Source organism: Scophthalmus maximus, chromosome 19 (assembly GCF_022379125.1).
Source record: "Scophthalmus maximus strain ysfricsl-2021 chromosome 19, ASM2237912v1, whole genome shotgun sequence".
Lineage (NCBI taxonomy): Eukaryota > Metazoa > Chordata > Actinopteri > Pleuronectiformes > Scophthalmidae > Scophthalmus > Scophthalmus maximus.
Window position 1 is genome coordinate 7,509,324 of NC_061533.1, and position 27,966 is coordinate 7,537,289.

A 27,966-nucleotide genomic window follows, 5' to 3' on the forward strand; every position below is an offset into this window, starting at 1 on the left:
TCATGATTTGGTCGTTTTCATATAACAAGACAACTACTTGTAGTCTAGTTACTTGAGCTTTTAAAGACAGTCTACTTTGTGCTAAGCGACATAATCACTGGCAGCGACTGACTTTTCTCACTGTCCCCGATGAGCTGTGGGCGACACAATATCCGAGCGGTTAACCGTTTGGCACCAGGAATCATTTGTCACAACCACTTTCCTCTTTATTTCAACCCATCCCTTCCTCAGAAAATCAATCACTTAATTAACCTCAAGAACCATTCCAGCTCTTGTTAGCACAACAGTGATTTTATTCACGCTGGATAATTCATGTTCATTGTTTTTACTGTCTGTTAAATCCGCATTAAACGCCACAGTTGAGGATGTAAAAGTGAGGGCTCGTTAGCTTGGCGTCTGTCCTCTTTTCATTTGGTTTAAATTAGAGCTCACTCCCACTACTTGGTGAGGAAAATCACACACACACACACACACACACACACACACACACACACACACACATTATTTAAATGCGTTGCATGCATTTTTGAACTTTGTGGGAGAATTGCAGAACCAAGGCAGCTGTTATAAACATTTTTGTTTACTGCCTAAATGTGTGGGTTAATGATTTCCTAAAACATTTCAAATCAAATCACTACACAAGTAATATATAGCTGCACACTGAAGGAAACCATTGATATTATGTTTCAAATATTAAAAACCAACTTGTTTTTCTGTGATTTCAAATCAGATGTCAAAATAGTTATGGTATCCATATAACTTATCACCATGATAGTTTTGCAGAAAGATATGAGTTCATGGGGTTAACATATAGAATCAAAGAAAATAAAGAGTAACCACATACGGTAGGCTACCTGTTAGCCCCCCAAAAAATGTTAGCAATGGTTTAACTTCACAATACAATTTGCTTATTGGTGAGATCGGTGAAGATTGATACCACTCTGATATCTGTCCAATAATTATAAAGCTACAGTACCGTCAACAGTTAGTGTAGCTATACTTAGCGTAAAAGGATATCAAGAAAATATACAGTAAGCACATTATGATAGCAGTATAGATAATGGATGGATGGATTACTGAACTAAAAATAATGGTGGCTGCAACAGTGTCAGTTAAACTGTGTTGTGCAGTTGCCTTAGTAACTGTTGCTCCGAACAACAGCCTGTTCAAACTGAAACCTGAAACCTACAGAATGAAAAACTGAACAGAGGCAGGTAAATGTAGTGGGAAAAAAACTTGAGCATGATAATATGCAATCAAGGATAACATTTAAACCATTACCACGGAATAGGATGAGTAAACGAAGCTAAACAGGACAGCAACGGTCTTTCATTATGTCTCTCTGTTGTAAACCATCCTCACTGGAAAAAAATAGGAATGAGGAACATTTGTTAGTATAAACAGGAAAGTACGTTTCTTTTTCTTAAAAAAACATTTCAGACCCGATAAAGTTGGTGTCAAGCACCAAATCACGTCAGCAAACGTCAAATATATTACATTTGTTGTTGTATGAGACTGGATTACCTGTTTTCACTCCTATTCTAGAAAAGTGGATGAAGAAATTAAAAACAACATTGCAATATCCTGGAATTCTGAACTGCATCATCTCCAAACACAGCATCTACCGGATCAACAATTACACTGCAAAAAAAAGGTTATACATAGTTTTTAACTTGAAGATACATATCTTTTTCTGGTCAAGACTGACTCTTACATAGACTTATTTTTGCTCATCACATTTAACAAGTATTATAAACTCTGTGAAACTGAGATGTTAGATGAGCTGTACATAGATGTCTGATTAATCTGCTCATATGACTACATCTGAATTACAGAAAATGACAACATCTGAATTACAGAATAAGTGTTAGCAAATCATCTGAAGCACAGTATCAGAAAAACACCCAAAAAACATCCTTTTGTCTATTTGTAAAATGGTTATGATTAAGTACTACATAAGCAAGATCTAGACAGAAAATATATTAAAAGTTCTCCTGCATATAAAGTGATGTAATTCGAAAAGTTCAGTTGTCAAGTCATGAAAGCAATCTAAGAAGAGTGTGTATCTTGTTGTCTGTGTAATCATTGACTTGGAATATATCTTAATCGGTTGTGCCCTAGAGTCCCATTATTAACCAAAATCTATGAGACACCAAAGTCACCCACTGTTGCACTTGGTGACATGTTCCTTAGTTACAATAAACATGGACCGTTTTGTTTTTCGTTTCAATCCCACATAAACCGTCTGTGGTGCTGTAAATACTAATTAGAGCACCAAGTTCAAAAACAATCCAAAATTGAAGATAATCCCTAACAAATGCACTGTCTGAGTATTGGCAACAACAAAAAAAAGCATTTTCTTTTGTGTGAAAATACGTATTGTTTATGACAGATGGACAAACAAATTGTTTGTTGTTGTCTTTTAAATATTACTTTTATCACATTTTCACTAGATTATGGGTTTAAAAATGTGATTTGTCTTGAAACAATATTTTAACCATATTTTTCGTAGTTAAGCATAAAGTGCTATATAGATCAAGTTATTATTCTATTTTTTTGTGGGAGCTGTTGACAACAACAAAAATTTGTTATAGAAAATCCCTACCCTTCCTTAAGAGCGAACACAGTTATGGGCACAGAATGTATTCCAAGCATAAGTTTTCACATTTGACTGTGTGGGCTCATAAAAACAACCATAAAACATATTATTTATGGTCTAAAACTGAATTAAACTGTATCACTGTAAGCTCCTGACTGGTTCACCTCCTGGACTGGACGTGATCCGGGGACTTTTTCTGCCTCCGCGTGGGCGGGGCTCCGCAGGTTTACAGGAAATACGAGGACCAGGAAGTAGAAAAAGTTTTCGACATTTGTTGTGTCGCCAAACTTACAAATGTCCAAAAAGGATTGAACTTGAAGGGGTTTTAAAGAGCGGTTGAGCCCCGTGCTGAAAGAAACTCAGGTGCGAACGCTGCCTGCGAAGTCCAAGGTAGGAGCATTTAGTTCAAATGACAGAATGAACTTTAGTTGACGCGCTTGGCTGCGGGGAAAGAAAAAAACAACAACCCGACAGCATGTACGTTAAAACTTCAGAAGCCATCACACATTCACAGGCAGTTATTGATGGTGATCAGTGTTTACGTGCATAACTTTGTCAGGTGAGATCAATAATTACAGAATAAAGTATACATAAATAAAAAAGGAAGCAGCTTTGATTGATGAATGTACTGACACTCACTGCAGTATTGAATAGGCCTGCTAGCCTGTAGGACACCTCCTGTATATCTTTGTAATATATAATATATAATCAAGGAGTCTGAATTAGATAACGTGTTAAATCAGCTCTATTTGATAATAACAATATTGATATTTGTAATATATTTACTCTATTATTATTATTACAGTGATTCAATTTAAATGCTGATAATAACAATATTGATATTTGTAATGTATTTAATCTATTGTAATTATTACAGTGATTCAATATAAATGCTGTTCTGCACATGGACCAACGTTACACAGGGGCCACAAGAACTGATAAAATCTGACTTGGATCCAGACTATACGATGTGCATATAGCACCTGACACACTCAAAGAGAAAATATCACACTCGTACAAACGTCTTGTAGAAGCACAAAACAATATCGGCGCATCTAGTATGAATATGTAGACAGCAACTACAGTCAGCTGGTTTAACTTAGTGTGTTACACCACTGAATTCAGGGATGTTGTTTTCCAACTCATCTCAAACGTGCATTTAGCATTTTCTGACATTTTAGGAAAATCGCAGGTAATAACATTAAAGCTGGCTCCATTTTATTCAAATGCAAATATCGAGATACCGAAACTGAAGCACATGACTGGATTAAAAATACATTTCCATATCCAATAATGTACTCACACCTGTGCTATCTTCCTATTGTGAGGTGTCAACGTGTCTTTGAAGAGGAAATACTTTTTCTTGTTACTTAGAGTACTAGTTTGCTCAGCAATGAGCTAATATCAGCAGATTCTGTGAATGTCGGTGACCTGGCATCGGATTGTTGTGAACCCCACGAAGCCACTGGTTTGACTGTGTGCTTACAGTTGTCCCTTCTATTTTTCGTATTAGGTGTAGGAGCAGCTGAGGAGGCCATGAATCGAGTTCCCCTGCAGCAGCCACAGAGCTGTGGGTCCTGGGAGCTGAAGGAGCGGCTGGGAACTGGAGGCTTTGGGAATGTCACAAGATGGCAAAATAAGGTATGTGTGTAAATCCACACGCCTTTTAACTGTGACAGGACACGATAGACTGAACGACTGGGAAATTCCTCTAAGATGAGTATGTTTGAAGAACCTCGACCAACAATGTGCTTAGATGGAAGATAACTATATTCGCACTGCTGGCATCCCCCAGCAGATATCAGCAAAGTCATCATCAGTGCAATTAACCTCAAAATTTAAATTTGATAAATTTAAAGTAAACCAATATATAAAATTAATTAATTATTCTAATTTTCAATGAAAAATGGTCAGTTTTTTGTTCGTTTTATTGCTGGTGGTATTCATTTTGTCTCGTAAACATGATAAAAAATAACAAATGAATTGAAATTTTCACCCCCTAAGAGAACCACAAAGACATAACGACAGTTAACAAATAAAAAAAACACTTTTCTCAAATAGAGAATTTGCTCATCGTTTGGGAATGGATTTCACCTGCACCATTTTTGAAATCATGACATCAGTCCAGGAAGCGCTGTCTTCATTTTCAACCTAGTACGGTGGAAATGGTTTCTATTGTGACATCACTCTAAGTCACAGGATGAGAGTTAGAGGACATCATGGGAATATGAACACACCCGCTTAGTGGACCTTCCTCTTCCTCTCTTTACAGTCATCATCAGATGATTCACGATCGAGGCAAACTTGGAGCTTTCATTGAACTAGATACAGTACGAGTGAGGGAAAGTCTGGAACTGTAATAAATGTGATCCCTCACCATGTCTGTTGATTGCTACCTGAGTGGCTTCCTTTTTTCTTTTCTTTTTTTTTTGCTGAATCAAAGTTTGTTCTTCTGAAATCATTTTTCGAGGTTACAGACTGTCAACGTGTCACTACATTGTACTTTCTTTACATTGTCATATAATTTAATTCTACAAGCAAATTATAGTAATCGAGGAAGTAGTGTTTGCACAAACTGTACTGATCATCAGCGACACTGCAGACAGGGGTAGTACAGTAGGAGGAAATTGGGAATACACAGGAAGAAAATGACGGAAATGAAGAGGGCACGGCTGCTGGCGCCAAGACTAAACTTCCTTTATTAACAACAATAATGTGGGTTATTATTAGTGCACAGGTCACCTTATGGGAAGAAGAGTGAGTGTTTTTTCCTTGATGATGCCATGAGAAACCAGTAATGACATGTTCTCGTGTTGCTCATCCATTTTGGTATATGATAAATGTACAGCATCTTTGCGCACTTGGAAAAGCGCTATACAAATATAATGTATTATTATTACAGTGTGTGTAGTTTGGTAAATTGCAAGAAAACGTGTTATGTGTTTGTGTCATAGTTTGTTCTGTTTTGTATGCGCTTTCAGGACACAGAGGAGCAAATCGCTATAAAGCAGTGCCGTCAGGAGCTGAGCGAGAGAAGTAAGGAGAGATGGTGTCTGGAGATCCAGATCATGAAGAGGTCAGTTTCACTTTCTCAGCAGGAGATTTTCTGAGTCGGACGCGTTCACAACAGCAGGAACATTTTCCTGATCATTATGTGGCGTCTCTGAGAGCAGCAGGAGGCGGGACATGATGATGATTCTGCTAAAGAAAGCAGCGTTTTTGTTTGTCCTGCTTTGTGCCCACATACGTCAGACTCATTAATGGTTGATCTGTTCACTTGAACTATTTATTGTTTGTTTATTACTTTTACAGTTATAAGCTGCACTTGCCACTGTTGATTTCTCTCTGGATGTTGTAAATTGTTGCGATATATTTGTACAATAGACACTGATGAGATTACAAAAGTTAAGTTCCTAATGGATAAATAAAGATATTTGAAATGAATTAGTCATCTACATGCCCACTAGCTCTTTTCCTGTTGTATTCTCACATGGGCTCAGTAATACATTTTCTGGACATTTTACCTGGAGGTTGAAAGGGAAAGTTATGGAAAATGTCCAGAACAACATTTGCGTTCTCACATATTGCCCCGACAGAAAAGTTTAGGAATATATCTGGACGTCGGTGCTATGAAAACTAATTTGAGTGGGATTATGCACCTTAGCAAAGCATTGGTAATATCTAAACAGCTGTCAACTAGATTTGTACACAGGTCATGGTCCCAGGATTAGGTAATGAAAAGGGACCTGCCTTAAAGTCCTGCTATAATCATGACATTGTACACTTACCGACTAAAGTCAGACATTTGTTTAATGTTACAGTATGTTGGCTCTATCTTGACATTCACAGTTTTTATCTTACAGAGGCAGTGACCTTATGTCTTTTGTAGTACAGAACAGACATTAGCACAACGTCTTTCAAATCAGCCCGCAGAGATTTGTACAGTAACCTGCTGGGACTGAAAAAGACCAGATTTCCTGACTGTGTTCTTAGTTTTTTTCATTTTGACCATGGTGTATAACCCAAGCTTGTCTTTCTGTTTACAGAAGATTCAGGTCTCTTTTTCCACAGTGATGCACCCTAATGCGTGACATAGTTGTTTTTTCATCCCTGCTGAAGAAATTGGTGATTTTCCCGTTTCTCTATACCACCTGAACTCCTTCATACTTTGCCTTTAAGCCTGTTTTAACTTAGTTTGACTTGTGACTCACTGTGTTGTATTCCATAACAAGCTGGGTGCATGTGAGTTTGACATTTGACTTTTATGTACCCATCGTATTCACAGGTTTTCTTAAAATAAAATAATAAACTAAATTTTGTTTCCTGAAATAGTAAAAATTACACAAGACATCAGGTAATTAGAACAGCGTGGTAGTCTGGCTTATTTTGGTCTTGTGGTGGCTATTTCTGACTGGCTAATGTGCCGCCTCCTCATTTTACTCTGGTTTGGTGTGCGTTTCATTTCCACACACGTCTGTGTTGCCTATTAGCACTTTCAGTTTTGGTGTCGGGTCACTGGAGTTTGGCTGACAGCTAATGCCGGTTTTTATTGTCTGTGAGCTGCTGAGATTGGTGTGCTTTTTGTCATTTACTAGTGCAACCATGAGTATAAAACCATTTATTTTTCTAGTCCCAATTTAACAAGAGTGTTGTTTTCAGACTGACACAACCACAGCGTTCTCGTGCACCCACGCTCAACTCTTGGAAAACCACAGGGCATGGGACACTGCCATTATATTATTAAAGCTACTTAACACAGATGTACTCATGCACATAATATTAAAAACACATTCCTTTCACAATGTTTTTGAGTTGTGATGTGTTTATAGGGATGGTATTGCATCAAAGACCAGGAAAAAAAACATTTGTTTTACCCCATGGTCTCATGCAGGTTCACATTTGAACCCAATCTCTCTTACTCTGATTCTATCCACCCTCCAGCATTTTTTCAAATGAGCTTCAGAGAGGCAGAACAGAGGTTAGAGAAATATTTTTCTCATGAGATCGCTTCATGTAGCACTCAGAGAGGGTCCTGTGCTCACACACAATGACTATATATCTGATAACTGATTCTAGTGAAGATCGTTTCTGTCGAAGCTGTTGCAGCACACTGATTACGTGAGCTACGATGTTATGGTGAATCATTTTCCTCGTAGATGTGGAATCAGTTTGAGTTTTTCATCTTTAGCTTTCTCCTTATCTTTTTTAAAGAGCGTGTTGTTGGGTCACCATCAGAAACACATTGTTTAAATCAGAGTTATAATGAGACGAAGAGACGAAGAATGGGAAAAAGCGGGGAGGTAATGCAGCAGGTCAACGAGTGGAGGGTGATGTAATTGGTTTTATAGTTTGCACATAATTATGAACATAGGCCATTTAACATACATTTTGTTGGAATCTGCAATGAGAAGAGATGCAAGAAAAGAAAACACTTGTCTGATCATTGTCTGTGATCTGATTGTGTGTAATGAAGTTATTCAAATTGATAGATTAAGTTTCTTTATAAAAGTTGGTCACGATCCCAACCTGGGGGTCGCAAAATATGTCTGAGGGGTCATACAAAGAGCAACAGACTAGAAAAAAGTCAGCAGCACATTTTTTACTGTGAAATCCAATTGTTTCAGAATTTTCTCTAATTTTCTTCCTTTTTCTTGTGAATTGTTGGATCATTTTACATCTTTATGCCTCTAAAGCCTGTTCAAGTAAATCAAAGAAAGAATTCATTCACAGGGGAAAAGGCTAACAATTCATTGTCATATTCAACCGGGATGGCAAGTAAATATTGCTTAAAGGATTGAAAAACATGGGTCTAGATTTAGATTTGTATAATTCATCAGATCAATCACTGTAAATGGGGAGTTGACTGATTACAGATCTAACAAAGTTACAGCACAACCGACCTTCGTTATAAATGTCTGACATCTAATATTGCAGCCTTGGTTTGGCTCTCAATGTGTTTGTTGTGTACATTTAAAATAAATTGCATTGTGCAGCCCCACCGACTGATGTTTGCTCATCTCCGCTCACTCAGGTTGGACCACGTTAACGTTGTTGCAGCCAGAGAGGTTCCTGAGGGTATGCAGAGGATGGTGGCCACCAATGACCTGCCACTTCTGGCCATGGAATACTGCCAGGGAGGAGATCTGAGAAAGGTAACATGCTGTGATAATGTCTGGGAGCGTGCGTGCACCTACTGTATGTGGTTAAGGTAACTGAATTAGAGTTTTAAGACATTCGGGGTAAAGTGTTCTTAATTGTGTGTTGATAATTATCTTTGAGACAATTTTCATGACTCTCCCAGAGACAGGCCTGAATATTGTTTGATTGTGCAAAACCTTTTTTTTTTTCACCGCTTTTCTTGTGTATATCAAGGTCTGACATTATTAGGGCCTTTCATTAAAATGTCCTTTTAAAAGGTCAAGTTCCTGCTGAAAGGGTTCGTCATTCCTTTGTATTTCACTGAGCTCTGATAGCTTGCACGTCATTCTGGAGGAGAAATCTGGTGCAGCCTGAGGCGTTGTTGGTACAGAGCAGCCAGAAGAAGGGGAAAATGCCAACCATTATAAACCGTGGTGTCATAAAAATTTCAAAGCATCACAGATGGTCAAAAAAGTAAGCAGTCAAGTTGAGGGCAGATGGAGTGGTTAGTGAGGACACAGAGCGGAAAACAGCTCCATCCTCTTCTGTCAGGCCCGTCACAAGTTTCCAGCAGTGGAATACTCTAAAAATATGTTTGTTTTTTTAAACAAACTGGAAAGGCACTCAGTAGAGCTCATACCTCCACCAAGGCCCCAGCAGTCCCCTTAAAGTCAACCAAGCTGTATAGCTAAGCCAACAAAACAATGCAGATCATAATCTACATTGCGGAAGAATGATAAGTAGATAAAAAGGACCAAATTACACAAAGAATGGCATTTATTCATAACATAAAAATCACACTAATAAAACTATTGAATAATTGTATAAACTGTTGATTCCCTAATAAATCCATATGATCTCAGCTACACATTGGTGGTAGTTACAGGTTTCTAGCCTTGATTATTATCATACAGCGGCTGAAAAATCCTACCACCCTTTGAAACTAGATTTACATCCGCTAGATCCGGATGTAAATCTTTTGGATGCACATCATATTGCACTCAATCAAAGATATCAGTGCCTGAAATATACTTGATATTTTTTTTCATCAAGATCCATGCATCATGCCCTGGGAAATCTGTGAAAAAGTAAAAAAATATGGATCTCTCAATATGCTACTGTACCAGAAATGCTCCTGAAAATCAGATCCCCAGTGCAAAAATCCTACGAAAAAAACAAAGAAACTGCTTGTTTCTAAGCCTGTTCATGTCCACTGATGTATGACAGATCTCTTATAGACACAGGAAATAGCTGTTTTTTTTCGGAGAAACAGAAGAGCAGAAAGTTCCAAAACATTATTAAAGAATTTCTACTTTGATCCTTTTCTGTGTATGGTTTATATTATTCAAAGTATCAAGTGCCTGTGTTTGTTGCTCTCTGCAGTATCTGAACCTCTTCGAGAACTGCTGTGGAATGAGGGAGGGCTCGGTTTTGATTCTGCTACGAGACATTTGTGAGTATCTTGCGCAATCGCCGGCTTCAATGAGACCATTATAAAATGTTAAGATTGCGTGAAAGAGAGAGATTGATCGAGTGAGCTGGCGGGGTGTGATTAGTTTCCTGTAGTATGGTCATCGTTGTGATGACCAGTATCATGATGTCACCAAATGACCATTGACCACCAACCTGTTAGTCATGTCATGGCAGCTGCCCAGACGCACACGGGTTTGCGTCAACAATCGGACGCTCGCGCTCTTCACAAACATAACGCACGTTTGAACGCTCGACATCGACAACACAGTTTATACTACATTTTGTATAAACAGGTTTGAGAGAGGACACATATGGTACCTATCACACATGTTTACAGTGGATAGTAGAGTAGAGTAAGATGCATTAGCACACACACACACACACAACTCTACACATGCACACGCACTCACACAGAAACTCCTTTTCCTGTTACCCACTGGTGGACATTTCCTGACAATGAGTGATCCCCTTTGAACTGCTTCACGAGTAAAGGGAAAAGACAGGGGCGTGCACACACACAAACTCATACACTAATACACACATGCACTTACACACACATACATACATTTAGGTGCCCAAAGGTTATGAGTTCCGCTTCATTGAACCCTCATTGCCAGCACACACACTAGTCACCCTTTGACGCAAGTGTAGTGACATTACAGTTTCAGTCATAAATTGACCTATTAAATAACCTATTAGACTGTAACTGCAGTTGTGATAGACTAAAGGCTAAAGTATGTGTGTAGGTCTTATCCTCTCATGAGTCTTATAATGAGGCTGAACGAATATGTCTTTATCTCGAGAGTAACTCTTTACATCACTGCAGGACAGTGAGACGTTTTTCAGCCATTGTTAAGTTGCTGTTTAAAGAGTCAATGAACGCCTGCTGAAAATCTTGCTGCAGTGAAGTAGAACTGTACGCCAGGGTGTGTCAGTACTTTCAACCGGGAAGCGAAGTGAACTGCTTCAAGTGACGACACGTGATTCAGTGTCAGTTTGAGCTGAAAGCTACGACCCTGTTTACACTTGGCGTTAATATGCCTCACTGGTGGCCGGAACAAGAGTCAGTGGACTCAATCGCAGCTTACACATCTGCGACAATCATGCCCAGTGTGCTGCTGACCACGTGTGTTCAGATTTAATTTCTGCGTACGTCACCTCCCCAGAAGGTCCGCAGCAAACGGGCCATTTGCCTTCATAAATGAATAAGACTCATTTAGTTTTCTTTGAAATTAATCTGCTTCCCAAATGTGGATCAGTGATTTGGTTTCGCTTCTACTCCAACCACACACATGAATCAATGCTCCTCTCAGCGTCGGTGTGCTGTGTGACCAAAACAACCAACACATCCGACATTGCTTTTTTTTTTTTCAACTCTGCAAGTGTTTTGAGTGATCTGGTCAAGATGTGTCTTGGTGGTTGTTTTACCTAAAGTTTCCATTATAGCCTGATACTGGATCATTGAGCCTGATATCAATATTGATTTCTCACTTGTTTGCTCAGTTTTGATGGAAGAGTCGCTCAAATTCGGGCCTTGCAGCCAAGATCTGTACTGAGTGAATATTTTTACAGATATTAAAATTAACTTATAGGTGCTCTCTACAAGTATTGGCAACACTTATACCTAAAAAAAATACTTCAAACACATCTTTGGCATTACTGTACTGCATTTTCTGTACTTTATATACATTTTCCTTTATATTGTATGTTCTTTGATTACACCTACGCACATACCTACCTATAAATCCGATTATATCTGCCTTGCCAAGTCTTCAGTCTTTGTTTATATACCGTACTAACGCTGCATTTATCTTTTCCTTTCGTTTCTTTTCACTCTCGTGTCCTCCTTTTCTTCTCCACTTCTCCCCTCAGCTTTGGCTCTGACCTACCTCCATAAGAAGAGGATCATCCACAGAGATCTGAAGCCAGAAAACATTGTGTTGCAGCAGGGAGAGAAGAGGGTGAGTTAAAGACCCTGTGAACCGTCTTTTTAGGACAAAAACACCCAAACCACAACAAAGCGGACATATAAAGGGCTTTTTGCTTCCATGTGGGTTATGTGGAATAAGTGTAGGAGACTTGTCTCTTTCTCTCATCCACACATTAACAATCACCAGTCGAGCACAACTCTGTGTTTAATGTGGAAAACTTAATCCTTTAACTTATCCTTGCAGTTATGAGAAACTCATGGGATGGCCTTGTCCTTTCCTTCCTCTGTGGCCCCCTTTTATTTTGTTACTATAACAAATCATGTCATTTCACCAGCCTGTAACAGGACATAGCAAAATGAAAAATGTTGTATAACTGGGGCTAGACATATTAAAGCGGTCATATATTCATGTTTATGCACAATTCTGTGTTTATAGAAATGTAACAGAACAAACTTTGTCTGCACTTAGTTTATAGTTTTGCATGAACACTTGTTTTCATCTTGCATACCAGAGGAACGGTAAATCCAACATACAGATTAAGCATTAAAAGCAGATTTTTGCTCAGGAGTCTTTCAGGAATTAAAGGACAAAATGTCAAAATATTCTCACAAGTTATACATTTGTTTACAGGATAAGATTTTGCTAATAACATCTCTTTCTTTGCTCTCTCCCCTAATTTTAGTTGATCCACAAAATTATAGATCTTGGCTATGCCAAAGAGCTGGACCAGAGCAGCCTTTGCACATCATTTGTGGGAACACTGCAGTACTTGGTAAGTGATGAAACATACAGGTGGATATGTTTCACACGTTACTGTATTCTTGACAGTAAAAGCTGAGCCGGGTGCTTCTTCCTTCCACCTTTCAGGCTCCAGAGCTCATTGAGAGGCAGAAGTACACAGTCACTGTGGACTACTGGAGCTTTGGGACTCTGGTGGTTGAGTGTATTATTGGATATCGCCCTTTCCTACCGACCTGGCAGCCCGTTCCCTGGTAAGACCACTTTTCAAAAAATACATTAAAGTCATGAGTAAGGAAGTGAAGTAATGTTTTCCAAAACTAGAATTAGGGTGACGCATTTTAAAAATTTCCATTATTTGACCCTTCTTAAATTTAATATTCCCTCTTTTTCCTATATTCCCTGAACAATCACATTTTTGAATGTTAAGCAATGATAAGCTTTAACTCCAAAGGAGTATAATGGTAACGTGAAGGAATTTTTACACAGAATGAATACATAAATAAACAGGAGTTGCCAAAGCAAAGAATAGCAGGATGTGTGCGTTATGCCAAATTCAGTGCCCCTTGTGCCTCGCTAATATGAGAAATGATGAAAGATATGGAACTCCGCAGGGGTTGGGGTTACATAGAGGAAAAATACTCTCCCATTAATGCAGGTCAAAATTTACTATCATCAAATTGAGGATGAAATAGGTATAAAAACTAAAAACATATCCACACTCACAAAAAGACAAAGATATGTTACTCCAAGCCCAATTTTAAAAAAGAATCCTTTCTCTCATATAGTCCATTTGTATCTTTTTAAGGCACAATAAACTGATGCACAAACAGAACGATGATATTGTCGTCTATGAGGACCTCTCCGGTGAAGTCCGTTTCTCCAAACATCTGCCGCAGCCCAACCACCTCAACAGGTGATTTTTTTTATCTGCAACTCACCCACACATGCACATACAAGTGTTTATTTAAGAACTAATTATCTCAGTCTCAATGTGTGAACTTTTTGTTTGCTAGTCTGTTATTGGAGAAGATGGAGAGATGGCTGCAGCTGATGTTAAAGTGGTCTCCTAAGGAGAGAGGCAAAAACCACAAAGCTAAGCCCAGCGACTGCTTCTCCCAGCTGGAGATCATACTACAGCTCAAGGTTAACTGAGTCACTCATTTATTTTTATGTTTTGAATTTAAAGGGATTATGCACCTTTCTTTTAAAATTATTGCTCAGACCAACTCGTTTCTTGTTCTGTCTTCATGTGTTCTTCTTGTTTTCCCTCAGCTGGTCCATGTCCTGAACATGATGTCCGCCAAGATCCTGTCATACTCGGTCTCTGACGACGAGACTGTGGCCGACCTGCAGCTGAGAATAGAAAAAGACACTGACATCCCTGCGGCCAACCAGGAGCTGCTTCTGGAGGCGGGATTAGCCTTGGAGCCCAATGGACTGGCCACACAGTGTGCCATAGATTACACGGTAATTTCAAACATAACACTGTTCACAATATTCAACAACACATTGTGACAATGGGCAGACTCACAATATTATTATATTCTGTATCTGTAGGAACTGGATGGGCGACGGACAGACTCGCCCCTGGTCTTCCTGTTTGATCGCTCTTCTTGCAGTTATGAGCCCCAGTTCACTCCTCGAACTCTACCAGAAAACATCCGCTTTGTCCGTAAGTTTGTTTTTTCTCAACTAAGGATATTAAACAAGCACAATGCCTGCGACGTATTCTTTTGTGGTGTTTTTTTTCAGTTGAATGCTATAGTGGTGTTAAAAAAACATAAAGCAGTTATTTCTTTATGTTGTCCAACTAAGATGTACAGTACGCTCTCTCAGGGTTCCTGTGGTAGATGGAAGTTTTGCATTGTGTTTGTGATAAATTTACTAAATACACAAACAAAAGTTTTGGATATGGACACATTCTATCGTTTGACCACACTCACACACACACACACTACTAATACAAAGACCAAACTAACATTTGACAGCTCTGAATTCTTGCTTAAGATCATTGACAGTTGTGACATGAGCCGTATAACAATATGTTTTTATATTAAACCAAAGACCTTATTATCTGCCTGAACTAAAATGATCTGAGGAAAAACTGCTACAAACTGTTAGTTAGTAAACTAAGTTGAGGAAGACAAGCTACGGGTAAACATCCGTTTGTTTGTCTTTTTCAGCTTATATCTGTAATGTTTGTGTGTGTGTGTCTTTCTTTGTGTCATAGAAGCCGATCCTTGTCACCTTCTGGCCTACAGCCCTCTGAGGAGGACTTGCAGCCAGGCATGGCACACCATCCGCTCCCTGAAGGAAGACTGGCAACGACTGCAGCAGGGGCAGAAAGCTGCCATGTAGGACACACAAAACAACTCCCAAACATAACATGCTCATGTATAATCTGTTTTGATAAATCAAAGACTTTTTTTTCTTCTCCTCATTCCTACAGCATGAGCCTGCTGAGACACAACTCGTCACTGTCCAAACAGAAGAATGAGATGGTGTCCATGCACCAGAGGCTCATGGCCAAGCTGGACTTCTTCACCACCAGCCTTCACATAGACATGGACAAATACCAGGAGCAGACAGCCACCGGGATCGGTATTATATCACAAAAACGTCACGTTGATAGATTGTAGGAAGTTACATTACAGCTGCTAAAACTCCCTTTCAAACTGTCCTCTAATTGTAATTTGGTTGTCTATTGCTTGTTACCCATGTAGAACGTGAATGTGTATAATAATTCAGTTTACCACCGACTTATTATGGTTTTTTTTACATGTCTAGCGTCAGAGAAACTCCTCTGTGTGTGGAGGGAGATGGAGGAAACTGCTGTCGGCTGTGGTCAGGTAGAGTTTTGTGTGTGTATGTGTGCGTGCGTGCGTGCGTGCGTGCGTGCGTGCGTGCGTGCGTGCGTGCGTGTGTCTACGGAGTATTCACTTGGGCTTTAAAAAGACTAAAACCCATGTGTGGGTGTCCAGGCCAGGGTGAGCGAACTGGAGGAAGAAATGATGCAGCTGCAGCCAGACATAGTGGATGTGCAGAGGCAGCCGTGGCGGAGTGGAGAGGCCCTGGACACACTGTAAGTCAGAACCAAACTTCACTGTAAAAGCAAAAGGAACAACAAACAATGAACTGCTTTGTGAACTTCGACCTCACGTCCCCGCTTTGGTCTTCAGGGAAGGAAAGGCCATGGAGCTAGTCCGCAAACTCAGAGAGAAACCCAGAGGTTTGGTTGATTTTTCACGCATCTGCTCACTTCTTACATAAGACTCATTACGGTGTGTCGATGGGAAAATAACCCCCCTTTTTTTTTAAAGTTCTCCTGACTTTCCTTTTCCCTCCATCTGCTCAGACCAGAGGTGTCCTGGAAACGGACAGGAGTTGGTGCACCTGGTGGTTCAGGCTGTGCAGTTCTACGAGAAGAAACTGAGAGACTTCTACACACACCTCAGGTACTTATACACAAAACCCTCCTTTTTTCCCCTTTTTTTTACTAAACACTCAAGACAATCCTCATACCACACAAAACAAGGCTTTTTCTATGAGGAATTATAGAAAAAAAAATACAGTAACAGCAGAAAGAGGTAGATTTCTTCTTCTGTATGGAGCCATTATTTATGCCTGTGTTTTGCAGTAAGACAGCAGTGTGTCGTCAGCGCGTGATGGAGCTGCTGCCGAAGGTGGAGGGCGTGGTCCAGAAGATGGCCGAGAGCGAGCAAGTCCTGATGAGTCTGCAGGAGAAACGGCAGAGGGAGCTGTGGAACCTGCTCAAAGTTGCCTGTGTGAGGACCCATGAGCTGCTCTCCTTTATGGGCGATTACTGTTAATTGCATATATTGGGATATTAGGATATGAGTATATCCATGAGTAATGATCCTAGAGTAGCAGCAATTATTTCATTTCAGGTGAATTTACCCAATCCTCAAGGAAAACTCTCATTTGTATCTTCTCCAACCCACTTGTATGAGGCAAAGCCGTCTTGTTGTTTTTTCTTATAGTTTTTACAGTTATTATGTGTACTTCTGATCAAGTAAAGGCTTATTGTAATGGAGCAGAAATTTACATTACTTCGCTTTAAGAGAGCGCACCGGTTACGTTTTCCTGGCAGTCAAAAAGTGTGCAGAGTTCTGTGTGAAGGCTCGACTAGCTGTGGAGTCACACAGTTTTTATACAGTGTCAGTGGTTGTCACGGGCCTGAAGTGGATCATTGCAACAGATACATCCGGGGGACACGCGTATGCCAAGACTCCCAGCTAACCGGCAATAACGTCAGTAACACCACTGAGTCAGTGATTCATTCTAAAAAAAAATCGCCTCTACATTAAAATAGTCTAAATGTCAAAAATGTAAATGTAAGAAAGCTCAGACAATACCATAACCATTAGAATTTCCTGTCTCTGTGAATTCCACAATGAGCAGATGCCGTATTCCCTATTAACTAAACACTTTTTTTTGTGTAGAGTAAAGTTCGCAGCCCAGTGAGTGGGAGTCCTGATGGATTACGAACCCCCTCATCAGTGCCGCCTCTTTTGACCCCCAGACAAAGTTTACAGCAGCTGTGAGTGAACTAACACACACACAATCACACACACACACATATACAGTAAGATCCACTGGAGAGTAAGGGACGTCATCCATTCAGGATACAAGACTAATCTTTTGCAGATCAAGAGAGAAAATGAACCTGACTTGACTTGACTTGACCACACAAATACGCAACTTTTATCATATTTGTGAATTCTTTAAATTTTTTCTGTTTATAAACACATTTGTCAACTGCGTGAGTCACAGCTGTGTGAGTTTTTCTTTAAAATACTGAAGATTAACACACTCACCATTTTTGTGTAAAGACAGACGCCATAACCAGAACCTTTGGAAAGGCACGAATGCATGTCCTGTACACATATAAGCTCTTATCGGAGCCTCAACTAACATATTCACGAGTCAAACTCTGGGTGTGTCTTCAGTGATGAGTCTCTCGTGGAGCAGAGCAGGACATTCGAGAGTCGACTCCAGAGTTTGCTGCACGACACCATCCAGGAATCAGAAAACAGTATGGAGGTACGTCCCCGCTCACATACTCTGTCCCACATACGCACATTACTCCCGTCTTCGGCTTTCCATCATTGTCTTGTTTTTTAATGCCGAGCAGCTTTTATTGGTTTTCTCTCAATTATGACTGTGAAAAATCTGTTGTTTTTTGCTCCAGATGTTGAGGGAGTGGACGTGGCTGCACAGAGGCCAGAGTTTCTCCAGTGACCTCTCCTGAATTCGGCTTCATTCATTGGTTACATGTGGTACAGTACTGCCTCTGTGTGGATGGGATGTTGCACTACATGGTGATGTAGTAGCGGCTGATATGTCAATGTGAACGGAGTCATATAACAGCTGCTTGCACATGTTTGCTTAATGGGATTTAGGGAGTAGGTAAATCTATTCACTTCCAATAATCAGAGCATTGAAGCCAGACCTTACTGGCATAATGATTTATATTAGAGAAACGTATGAGAGAATTATTATTTATTTAGCTATTGTTAAGTTTGAAAAGAAACATTTACTAGGTTGGGGTAAAATTGCACCTCTAACTATTCCACTGAATTTGTCAGATGATCTTACAGAAGTGAATTTAAGATGTTAGAATTTTCACACTGTATTGGGAGAGGCTTGTATCTGGGTTACAATTTTTATCCTATACATGTGAGAATACATGGATTCATGAATGTGTTACAGATTTGTAACAGGTAATATTTGAGTCATAGTTTAGAAAAGATTTTTAGTTACATTTGATTCACTATGTTTGGTGGACTTCTTTATTTGAAAAATACAGATTGTATTTTAAGATGTGTGCACATTTATCACAATTTTTAAAAAAAATGTTACGGTAATATTTTAAAGAACCACCGAAATGTTTATCAGATTTTATACGTGTTCCTTAATGGACCATTATTTTTTTATTGCAAATCTATTTTAGTAAGACAGAACATCTTGTGAATGAATATTAATGTTGATATTTTTTTATAAATATAAGTTACATGGAGATTGTACTATTGTGCATGGATGACTGTACGATATGGTGCAGTCTATTATCCCTGCAATAATTTCAAGAGTTGCAAAACTATGATGTGATGATGATTTGAAAAACTTCTTTGTTTTGCTGAAACAATGGTAATGCAAAAAAAAGTCAGATTTGTTGTAGAAAATAAAGAGAAAACAGTAAGTAAATTAACTGCATTTAATCGCGGTAACTCACTTTACCTTTATTATATTTTAATCTGCATATTTTAGATACCACTGCTACTGCAACACGTCTTACAGCTGCATCGTGATTTTTTTCGTACTTTGCTTGAAAGCCAATTTCAATCCTAACTATTGGCTGTAGTTTATACTGTAAATAGATCATAGAAAAGTGACGGTGTTACATTCTCAAGTATCTGTAATGTACTGAGGTCTGTTTCTGTACCTACTGTTACAATTATGTCTGACATTTCTTTCATTTAATTTTTTTTATCTTGAACACAGTGTTTACTTGTTCTGAAAGTGATGTTTTCTTTTATTAATTTTCATTTTTCTGGGAATGAGGTACAAGTTTTATTTCCTTTGCCCTTTCATGTCTACCAAAATAATAATAATTAAAAAACAACAACACTCATCAATGTTAAGTTTTACATTCTTTATTCCGTCAATTCAATAAAATTCGATTGAGGTCCTAACTGTTGATAAACTTTCCTATGAAAAGCACAGCACAGATAAAGTGAAATGTAGTGGTAAAGGATTAAAAGGTACAGGACACAGAACGAGACAAGACAAAGAGGCTCAGGGACCTTTTTACCAAAGAGGAGCTGAAAAATTGATATTTCGGCAACAGAAGGTTTCATAGTGTATAACTGTGTTACTGAGGTCTAATGGTGAAATCAAAGTTAGGCCACGCAGTCTGAGAACGACCATCCACTCTGTGTGTTTCCTGCAAGTCACTTGACTTGCCAGTGTGACAATGAAGTCAAACACCTCTCACTAAGCCTCAACATCATGCAACAAAACCACAAAATACCAAAACAAGCATCCTCTAATTATCTTGTTTATCTTTAAAACCCGGAATATAGCTGAACCAAAAAAATCACCTGACCACACAGCCAAAATGAGACGGTGCTTCATGTCACAAGTGGGACATTGTTTTAGTGAATGGTTGTTTTTCATGAAATATATAATATGTGCTCAAGAGTTGGTTGTGGGACCTGTAATTGATGCAACATTTAAAAAAAAAAAAAATGATGCTTGATTTCTTTAAAAATTACAGTACTGGAGTTCTTGGAGGTTGCTTGGGGTGTCAGGGTTAAGGCCAAAGAATGTGTGTATTCATGTACGCATGTGTGTAGGACTCTGCAGTGTGTGTTTGTGAGTGTGTGTGTGTGTGTGTGTGTGTGTGTGTCACTGAGAGCAACATTGTGGTGTTGTCACATTTGGACTCTTTAGTCTTCTCCTGTGTTGCCTCCTCTCTCTTTCTCTCTCTCTGCTTGCCCGTCCTCCTCATGAATATTTAGGCCTCCAGCTCGAAACCCATGCCCACTTTGTGTCCACCGCCGTTCACGTTCTTTCCGTCGATCAGAGCGGAGAGGGTGAGCTTCACTCCTGCGGGGAAGAGCGTCCGACAATGTATGAAGTAACCACGCCAATGCTCTTCTGAAACTAGTTTAGAGAAAAAGGCAGTTAACTTACCTGGCCTGAGGGTTTGTGTGTATCCAACTCCGACAAGACAGGCGTTGTTAACTTTGGCCTGTGAGGAGAGAGGAAAAACACGGACATGTGAGATGACCATGAACGCAGCATTAGGAGACTGACTGGGATGTAGTTACATGATTTCTATCATATATATGTGTAAACCAGCCTCAGGTTAACAACTGCAGGGGGAGTGAGATGATGGCTTATTTTTCTTTATCATTTGTCAGTTCTTACAGATAGGGTGGCGTCCTTCTCCAGTTGGTATTTGGCCCCAATCCCAAAGCGTGTGTTGTTGCTGCCCGCTGTCCAGGCCAGGTGCACCGCTGACTCCAAGTTGCTGTTCACCTTTTGGTGAATGGAGCCACCAAACTCTGTGCCATCATTGCTGGAATACGAGAGCAAAAACACGTACACAAAATGTGAAAGTTAGCAGCAGTGGATAATTTAATCCTGAGCAAGTGCCTCCTCTCCCTCATGCAGTGCATGAATTCCATTTCCTGTCTCTCTTTACTGTAATGTAGTGACTCACACGTTAGTATGAAGCTGAAAGTCGCCAGCCTTGTATCCAAGGGCAAAGTTGTTCTGAGTCAGTTTAGATTTGGCAGTGTCAAAGGCCAACTGGTAGCCAGCGAGCCAGCCCTCGTAGCCCAGCACGGCAGCTGCGTGCACGGTGGGACCGGCCATGTCGAAGTCCAGGTCACAGCCCACATTGACATATTCACGCTTGTAGCCAGTCTTCAGTTTGGCGCTCTTCTTGCTACAGGAGAAAATAACAAGGGACGAAAATAAGGGAAAGTCATTTAGGAAGCGGTACAGCATAATTAATATGTTTAATACATATCGAATCACTTTACTGTCAGTGTATTGACGACATTTAAAACGACTAAGCATGAAGAAGACTGCTCTTACCCAGTGTTTGGCACAAATGATGTGTCCAGAGCGAGCTTCAAGCCCTGAGCCAGCTGCAGAGAGACAAACGGACTATGAACTAATATTTCATCAAACGAAAATATATATGGATGTTTTTAAGTAATTAAAACAGACTACTATCCTGTTTGTTTAACCCCACCTGGTCCTCCATGGTGATTTCTGTGGTCAGAGTGTTGTCTGTGTTCCATTTCTGGTTGAAGCTGAGGCCCAGCTCCTTGATCTTATACTTGGTCTCCAGGTGACCGCCCGACTTCCCCGTGTCTGTGTTGTTGGAACCGGAGGTGGCGAACTCCTGCAGGTCAAAGAGGGATGGAGTAATGAGGTGGAGGGGGTTGGATATGGAAAATGGGATGGGAAGGAACACAGAAAGGCACATTGCTACATTACAGCCCGGCTATTAAGGCAGAAAAGGGAGAAAACAGCATTCAGGGAGAGAGAAGAAGAAGAAAGAAACAGACAGGGAAAACAAGCATTGTTTTTCTGCTTTTCCCCTGCCACACAATCCTTCTCAGGTTTGTATGGCTGGTTATTTATTCAAGATGGAGAAATGAGTTGAGAAGGAAAATTTGAAATATAGCCAGGACTGAGGGAGAGGCAGGTCGTGATTGCAGTTGAGGATCAGTGCTGTTACGGCTGCAGCGGTTTGGGGGTAAGGAACTACAACTCTGCAAAGAGACTCTCGGCAGTAAGCCTGCACACAAACATATAAACGGTACCACTGTGTTTTACCATTACTTATGCACACACACTCTCTCTTACCATCTGACAGGGACATCCAAAGAGGAAGCAGAAAAAAGAGAAAATGGAGAAAAGTTAGATAAAAGAGCGTCGGAGAGTTCACATGCAATAATTTATCCGCTCAGCGGGGAAAATGGAATGCGACGCGACAGAAAGCGGAAACTTGTTTGAGTTTGAAACACAGAGTGAAAACAGGCACAGCGTTTATTTAATTGAGGTTTGAGTTTTGCGACGTGGGAAACTACATGCCAGTGCTCATTAAGGTTTTACCATGGCAACAGGTTCATAGCAGAACACACACACAGTGTGTCTGGAGCTAACTAAACATTTCTTTTATCCCCGTCATGATACGACATGTTGGTTGAGAAACAAGAGTTGGGAGGCTGCTTGTGGGGCAGACAGTGTTACTCATGCAAGACCGAGTACATCGGGCATCAAACACACCGACGTGAACTGCTGCAAGTCCGCGAGTCGGCCATGTGATCGCTCCCCGTGGAACACTGGGAGAAAGGCCTAAACAGGAAATATAAACACATCAGGCTTACAGAGACAGACATAGTACTTACAACACCACTCTGGGACTTGGTCTTGACATCCAGCTTCAGAACTCCATACCCTGGGGAAAAAAAAGAAAAAGAAAGGATGGATGGATGGATGAAAGAAATAACTTCCAAACTTGCCCTGCACAGCATGGCTCTGCAACAGCTGCTTGCATTTGAAGTGACGGCGCAAACAAGGTCTTCTCTGATATCAGTCCTGTTTCCGCACGGCTTCATTCAGAACAGTTACAAGTTAAGAGTTTTGCGAATATGTTGAAGTTACCGTAGCCCTTGTTGAAGATGTCTTTGGCAGATTTCCCCAAGTCAGCGTATGCAGGAGGGACAGCCATTGTGCCTGAGGAAACAAAACATGTTCTTACCGTTGAGTTTTTCTTTTTATTCACAACAACGTAACACGTACAAATACGCATATCACTGCATTGACCTGACTGCTGCATAGTCAGAGGGATACTCCAGCAATTTAGTAGTGCACCTCCATCAAGTTGCAGGGCTTGGGTGGTCTAAATGTTTTGCAGGAGAGACTGAAATGTCCTGATTGTTTTTCTCCCTCTTTAGTCTGAACTGAGACAACCCTGCAATTGAGATATGGATATTGGAGTTATCATAGACAGAGTAGTGCTCCCCATCGTGACTAAACTGATCGATGGAGTGCCGCTTTGAATCAAAATGCTATAGCAAGTGCTGCAATTGCAAGCTGAGATACATCTTGTGAAGAGTTTTCCGTTTGCACCTTGGTGGAAGTTACACAGTGCAACTCGGGCCACACTTCTGAGGGCATACACAGTTGTATTCCCCCGCAGAGAAAGCACTGCAGATAGTAATAAGCATTCATGAGTATAAGTATTTGCCTCAGTTGGGAAACCCTCGCTGTCGGGGGAGGACCTATCTGGGTGCTAGCGACATCCAGCTTCTCTCCTCCCCCTCCATCTTCCATGTGAAACCTATCGATTGCCTGGCCACAGGCCATTAGCAGGCAGCAGAGATTGTTAGAATAATGGGACTCGTTCTCATGGAGGGAGGGGCTAGAGATGTGACAGAGCAAATACAGTAAAAGACCACAGAGACGTCCAATAGAGAAAACATGCTGCACTACTGTATTTCAATATTAGTAACCTCCTCTTTCTGCTTCACTTGTGAAAGGGGACAAGATGTGTATGATGTGTGAAGAAACAATGTGCAAGCCAATGCAGTAGAGAAAACGTAAGCAGGAGCAGGTTTGGTTAGTCAGCAGCTACGAGTCCTGCAGACCACTGCACTGCACCGCGGTGCTTCAGTCGGTCATCAGGGTCCCCTGGGTCCGCGTGTGTGACAGGGTGACTTTGCAGGAGCATTTACAATATCCTGCATTTACTTACAACCTAAACATGGATTCATGTTCTACCACAGGCTTGCCCTCCTTCTTGTGATTTCCCCCAACCATACACACACACACACACACACACACACACACACACACACACACACACACACACACACACACACACACACACACACACACACACACACACACACACACACACACACACACACACACACACACACACACACACACTGTAAATCCCCTCTGTCACATGTTCTCTGCAAAGGATGGAGAACAGTCATTGCTTAGAGTAATGCAGCCTCTACCAGGTGAGGTCTCTAGTGTTACCAAAGTGCAATCCACGGACCCTGATGATACGCAAACTCTCTCCACACACACACACACACACACGCACACACACACACACACACACACACTCACCAAGCCCTTTGGGTGCGTGGTGGTGACATTTCACACAGTCGCCTTTGTTCACTGCCTGTTCGCCTTTTCCTGTCTTGTCCTGCTGCACCGCACTCCCCACGTCTTTCTCAGCCATGTCTCTTCAGTCGAGGGGAGGGACAAGGAGGGACAATAATAAACTTTGACAAATAGTCCTGCACCGTTTTGACGGCAACAGCGCACAGTACATATGAGTATGAGTGCTTGTCGGAGAGTGGCTGTGAAACAGTCTGACCTCAGAGGTCTCCTTTCTATGCAGAGACCTGGCTATAAGTATTGCATCACACTGTACAGTGTATGTATAGGTCACTCAGCAGACGAGGAACACTTGTACTTTGTACACCGTATTTGAACAGGATAAGAACTGTCTATAGTCCTCGTATGGCACCAATAAGACAACATTTTTATCAGTATATAATAATGATAAGCCATATGAAGGGTACAAAATGATGAGCTGGTGAAGTATAGAATCCCTTACTTACTGCTCACTGTGCTCTTTTCCCATATTCAAGTGCAGAATAAGCACAACACATCATAAATCCGTCATCTGTCATCAGCCTCATCTGTCCACCGGCGGTACGGCACGTTAAAGTGTAATGTGACATCACAATGTCATTCACCTCTCGCACGTCACGTCATGGGCTAAATGAGCAGATTGGATTTGACTTTTCCACATTCAGAGGTGGTGAAGTGTTTTTAGTGCCCTGGAAATTTTGTAGTTTCAAATCACAGGTGTTTCTTCATAACTTTAAATATTCAAGACTAAAAAAGAAAAGTTCGGAAACATCCTTATGAGCAGGTATAGTACAGTGGGATATTGGATCTCTTTCAATGAAAATCGCCGCCTGTTGCTGGTAAAAACAACAGCAGAAAGAACCAATAACAACATAAGAATAGCAAAAACTCAGCTAATCTGCTTCTTAAGGACTGTGTAGGTGTGGCTTGATCATGGAATGCGAAATCACCTTGAGACCCGCCCTTGACTGTCCTTGTCATTTCGCCCGACAGACACGCTCCTTCTCAAGTCTCTACCCTCTCACCTCCTTCGGCACAAGGTCCATTTTTGACACCTTCCCTCCGAGCCTTCATCCCTCAGCCTGAACACTCGGCTCTATATTTAGCCCAGGTGAACCTGACACTACACCACATGTGACTAGGGTTTCAACATGTGTCCTAATCCAAGTTCAGCCTGTTAAAACCCCAACGAACATCGGTGTATTTGTCTGTATTGTAGTCTGCAAAATACAAACACCCTCTTGCCGCTCATCTGAACGCTTTCATGAGCTGCAACCAGACGACAACCTTGACTGAACGCAGAGGTCGAAGTGTCACATAGAATCAGGGGAGGGGTGTGAAAGTAAAACTACCACCATACAAACAATAATGGTGGTCGTGGTTGCCAACAATCAAAATGTCAAATTGTATTTTCAAAACACTATCTTCTTCTTTTTTAAATACACAGTATGAATTTTTTTTCCAATTAATTGTTCATTTTAGTCTTAAAATATCACAAAAAAGTTCAACATCTTGGTTCATAAAGGACAGATGAAATGTCTTATTTTCAATTCATATATTAGACATATGCTCTTACATTAGACAGCATGGGTCCTATCTCTTGTATTTGTAAAAGTGAAGGTAGTGTGTTTGATGTTTTTACTGTCTTAATGATAATAATAAATGCACAATCAATCACGAAAATTGGCACTGGTCATAAATTTCTCTAATCATTTAAATGACTACCAATTCCAGCAAAAATTATACAAAATACAATAGCAGTTTAATATGAATACTGGGGCTGGATTATATGCAAAAAATAAATAAATAAATCACATTATGATCATTTATGATGAATATCTGATTGCTATGGATCACAATTTCAGTGAGAATGGTAATATTTGTGTTTAATTTTCTCCGATGGATAAAAAAATACACATACAAATGATAATTTTTGCAATTTTTGTTGGGTCAGAGAATCATGTTCCCTTTTGCAAGGAGCCCCTCTCTGCTTCCTGTCTACATTTTTACCTTTATCAAAAAACTGCACCTCCTGTGGTTCGGATGATAATTGAATTACTTGTTCAGTCCAAATGAAGACCTATAATAATAGACCCTCTTTGATAATGGACAAGAAAAAAAAACGATTAAACCGTGTAAACAGGCAGTTACCCAACACCCTCTCTGACCTGCTTGATAACATGAAACCAAGGCAAGTGCAGGAGGAATGTGTGGCTGTGAGATAAGTTCAAGAGCAGTCGAGTTACACCAAGACAATTTATAGCCTGAATGTAAAGCACATGATGTTGCGATAAATGTGCATCATATATAATGCACCAATCAGACACAGAGAGAGACAGACACTTCCAGTGGACTTCAAAGTGTATAATAACAACAGACAGACTACTGTCATCAGACTTGAGTCATTTGCATCCGCCTGTATTGTTATTAATGATAATTGAGTTTTTTACAGTCATGAGGCTGAGTCTGAATGATCGACAGGCCTGGATTCAGAACTGTGGATGGCGAATGTCTTTGGATTTTAAACAGATAAAAACAACAACGCTTTCACATTCACCTTTTCCTCCAGGTTAACCTTGGCTGTTTTATTAGCCTAACAGACATTCAGTGTCTACCACTACGACTCCGTGTCAAATATAATAAAGCAAGGGCGACAGTGCCAACAGATAACGACCCTTGTGCTTCTTGACAAACGGCTGATAAGGTGTTTTTTTTTTTTTTTGTTGCCATGAAGTTGCTCCCATAAGTGTGCGACGCCTTTATTCGTATATGTCCATTGTGTGCATGGCTACAAGTTGTGCAACACCGACTTTTCTTCACATGCAATCTCTATTTGTGAGGAATTTACATCGCAGCACAATGTCAAAAAATGCAAATTTGCATGGCATGTGCTCCCATTTCCCCAATCACTAATAGCAAAATAAATTATGGAAAGTAAAACTTACATAAGTAACATTAGTTTTTCCTCTTTTTTTTACAGTTTACAGTGGTGAATGTCATACAGGCCCGAACTGGCAATGAAACCCTGGCAAACCGGCCTGCTGCTCTCCCTCCCCCTCTGACGTGTGACTCATGTATCCCTGACAGGGACACGACTGTTGTCAAGGGCTAAAGCGTCGTGCCGATAAACCGACGAAGAACTAAAAACTAATTGGAAATCCCAATTTACGAGGGTCGGTCGTTCCTTACCTTTTGTTTACGGTCAAAGTGCGCAGAGCTCGGTGCAACGGGGCACTGTGAAGGAGAAAGCGGAGACACGGACTGGGCAGGCGCAAGTCAGACCTCCGGTCGAGGGCGGGGCCGCAGTGTCAGTCATTGAAATAAAATAATAATAATAATAATAATAACACTACTAAGAATGAG

General features: G+C 40.4%; 2 protein-coding genes across 5 annotated transcripts; one reads left to right on the forward strand and one right to left on the reverse strand.

The window, feature by feature from the left end:
* The first annotated feature begins 2,824 nt into the window (after positions 1-2,824).
* On the forward strand, positions 2,825-19,534 carry ikbkb (inhibitor of nuclear factor kappa B kinase subunit beta). Its single transcript, XM_035638873.2, has 22 exons — positions 2,825-2,989; positions 4,113-4,240; positions 5,581-5,675; positions 8,631-8,751; positions 10,121-10,190; positions 12,083-12,171; positions 12,824-12,913; positions 13,009-13,133; positions 13,688-13,795; positions 13,896-14,025; positions 14,155-14,349; positions 14,440-14,554; positions 15,113-15,236; positions 15,332-15,483; positions 15,670-15,731; positions 15,864-15,964; positions 16,062-16,111; positions 16,238-16,337; positions 16,520-16,667; positions 17,346-17,443; positions 17,853-17,946; positions 18,095-19,534. Exons 2-22 carry the CDS (start codon positions 4,136-4,138, stop codon positions 18,152-18,154), a joined length of 2,232 nt encoding a protein of 743 aa, XP_035494766.1. The 5' UTR covers positions 2,825-2,989; positions 4,113-4,135; the 3' UTR covers positions 18,155-19,534.
* A 6-nt stretch (positions 19,535-19,540) lies between these two features.
* On the reverse strand, positions 19,541-27,885 carry vdac3 (voltage-dependent anion channel 3). Of its 4 annotated transcripts, XM_035638876.2 has the most exons (11): positions 27,793-27,885; positions 24,571-24,689; positions 23,092-23,163; positions 22,836-22,885; positions 22,291-22,293; positions 21,671-21,823; positions 21,511-21,563; positions 21,131-21,358; positions 20,836-20,986; positions 20,599-20,656; positions 19,541-20,511 (listed from the first exon to the last, which is right to left on the reverse strand). In XM_035638876.2, the coding sequence occupies exons 2-11, from the start codon at positions 24,683-24,685 to the stop codon at positions 20,420-20,422; spliced, it is 975 nt and encodes a 324-aa protein (XP_035494769.1). In that variant the 5' UTR covers positions 24,686-24,689; positions 27,793-27,885; the 3' UTR covers positions 19,541-20,419. The 4 variants fall into 4 exon arrangements, with proteins under 4 accessions (XP_035494769.1, XP_035494770.1, XP_047185272.1 ...); XM_035638877.2 differs by lacking the exon at positions 24,571-24,689; XM_047329316.1 differs by lacking the exon at positions 22,291-22,293.
* Positions 27,886-27,966: the final 81 nt, after the last annotated feature.